Here is a 2404-nt window from a genome sequence, read left to right as displayed (position 1 = left end):
TCACGCAGTGACGTTTGTGGGTAGGTGAATCTAATTCTATTTTCGATATATAGTCACTGTGAACTTAAGTCGATTGCAGATCCGTCGGATTCCCGAATATTCCAGGAATCTGCAATCGACTTAGGATGGCTATATAGTCAGAGGCCCAGCCAGAGAGAGCGAGCAGGCGAGTGCCAGGACAGCAGATAGTCCGGTGTGGAGTTGCAGACGAGAATATCTAAGATGGGTAGAGCTCCTTGCTGCTCAAACCAAGGGCTTAATCAGGGGCCATGGAAGCCCGAGGAGGATATGATTCTGCGTGATTACATTCGAATTCATGGCGCTGGAAGATGGAGAGATCTCCCCCAAAAAGCGGGCGAGTCTATTACAGCAAATCTGTAATAGTAGTGTATTGATAGATACTTAAATAGGTATTGATGGGTTAAATAAGCAGAGGGAATTTGTTTTTCAGGTCTTCAGCGCTGTGGAAAGAGTTGTCGATTGCGTTGGATCAATTATCTTCGCCCCGACATTAAGCGTGGTAATATTTCCATCGATGAGGAGGACATCATTATTCGGATGCATCACCTTCTGGGTAATAGGTATGTGGAGTAATGGTTGAATTAGATTTATTAATTTTTGAGCGGAGATGTTTATTTATATTACAATTTAGTATGAGGGGATGTGAGTTTGTGAAGTAATTTTTAAATCAAATTTATTAATTTTGAGTGGAAAATTTTATTTTACAATCCAAATGAGATGTGGAAATCTGTCTCTATATGGGATGTGGAAATCTGTCTCTATTTCAATCCTATTAATCTCTTTAAAATAAAAATAAATTATCCTCTAAATACAAAATAAACGCCTGCCCATTCAATTGTACAGACCAACAAACATACACCTCCCCTCCTACTAAATAATAGAATATACCTCTAAGGTCAGTAATATTATTAATATTATAATGTATATTTTCAATAGTATTTTGAATATTATAATTAATATTTTAATATATTATTGTTATTGATTTCATAATATATTATTGATTATTGATCACAATTATTCGTATTTTTTAGTAGAATATATAAACATTATTTCCAATCTCATGTTGCAAAAAAATTTTGGATGCTGATTTGTGACACATAGTACCATGCAGGTGGTCGCTGATAGCAGGACGGTTGCCTGGGCGGACGGACAACGAAATCAAGAACCATTGGAACTTTCATCTGCAAAAGAAGGTGCCACCAATCCAGCAATCTCAAAGAAACAAAAAGTTAAAAATTGACGCGATCAAGCCCACACCTGTCAGAGTAAAAGCTGCGGTGAAACCCACTGAAATGGTGAATCCAAATGCTCGCAACAGCACTTCTGCCTGCAGTAACTGTACAAGTTCAGATCATTCGTTCAACTTTTTTACTAATCAAGAAATTGTGAATTCCTCCACGTCACTTTGTAACCTACTTCTGGAGGATCCGACCGCAGAAGAACATCCAGAGCAGAGCGCCGTTGCGAATCTGGGAGATGTTAATCTGATTCAAACAGACGATACAAATTTTAATTCAGCTGACCAGCAATCCCCATATTGCGCACAGTTGGGAGGAAATCAAGCCACAATAGCGGAAAGTTTATGTGATCTGAACAACATACTGTCTCCCGAATGTAATATGCTCGCTCCTGCGTCCTTTTGCTTGACAGATTTTGAAATGGAAGAGTTCAACATAGCAGCAGAAGCCACAAAGTACGAAGGTATGGGTCCTGAACAAAACAGTACATTCACAGGTCTACAATGGCCGTTTGTCAACGGAGGGTCGAGGTCCGCCGCGCATCACGAAGATTGGATTCATGAATTCGATTATATATGAATCTTGAATAAATATGCAAACGTGGAAATTCAACTCCCGTTTTTGATCTATTTGTAATAATGTTCACATTTAGTATATTTTGTATTAAAATTGGTTTATAATAAAAGTAGATAATAAGATAATATGAATGTAAAAAAAAAAAATAATAATAAAAAATAATATAGTAGTTTTATTATTTTGGTTGTATTATATAATTTTTTGGTTAATTTTGAGTGAAAATAATTTTATCTTATAAAATTGAGTTATAGCCATCTATTGCTGGTTAATTACTAATAGTTTAGTATTTACTATGACAATTTCTAATTTATTATTGAAGTTTTTTTTTTAATTAAAAAAATTAATTTACTACTGTGATTGGGTTAAATGTTTCTGTGTTTTATTTCAATGTTTTTCGCATGTGTCTCATGTCATCCATGAAATTTAGTCAACTTGACAATTGGCCAATTTTCATGAGTATGATGATTGGCATCTTGTAATCAAAACAAAATAAAACTAAAACTATATATTATTTTTTATTAATTAACTCTTTGTATTGACTAATTGTAAATACCAGCATAACCTAAAAT

The 2404-nt window shown here is 34.9% G+C and overlaps 1 protein-coding gene across 1 annotated transcript; it reads left to right on the top strand.

The window, feature by feature from the left end:
- The first annotated feature begins 222 nt into the window (after positions 1-222).
- Positions 223-1838, top strand: LOC149264671 (uncharacterized). Its single transcript, XM_089400341.1, has 3 exons — positions 223-355; positions 452-581; positions 1133-1838. Exons 1-3 carry the CDS (start codon positions 223-225, stop codon positions 1836-1838), a joined length of 969 nt encoding a protein of 322 aa, XP_089256467.1.
- Positions 1839-2404: the final 566 nt, after the last annotated feature.

This window comes from Pinus tabuliformis, chromosome 6 (genome assembly GCF_031772625.1).
Source record: "Pinus tabuliformis cultivar Carrire ecotype Pingquan chromosome 6, CPIR1, whole genome shotgun sequence".
NCBI classification, from domain to species: domain Eukaryota; kingdom Viridiplantae; phylum Streptophyta; class Pinopsida; order Pinales; family Pinaceae; genus Pinus; species Pinus tabuliformis.
This window is presented reverse-complemented; position numbering and strand designations above follow the sequence as displayed.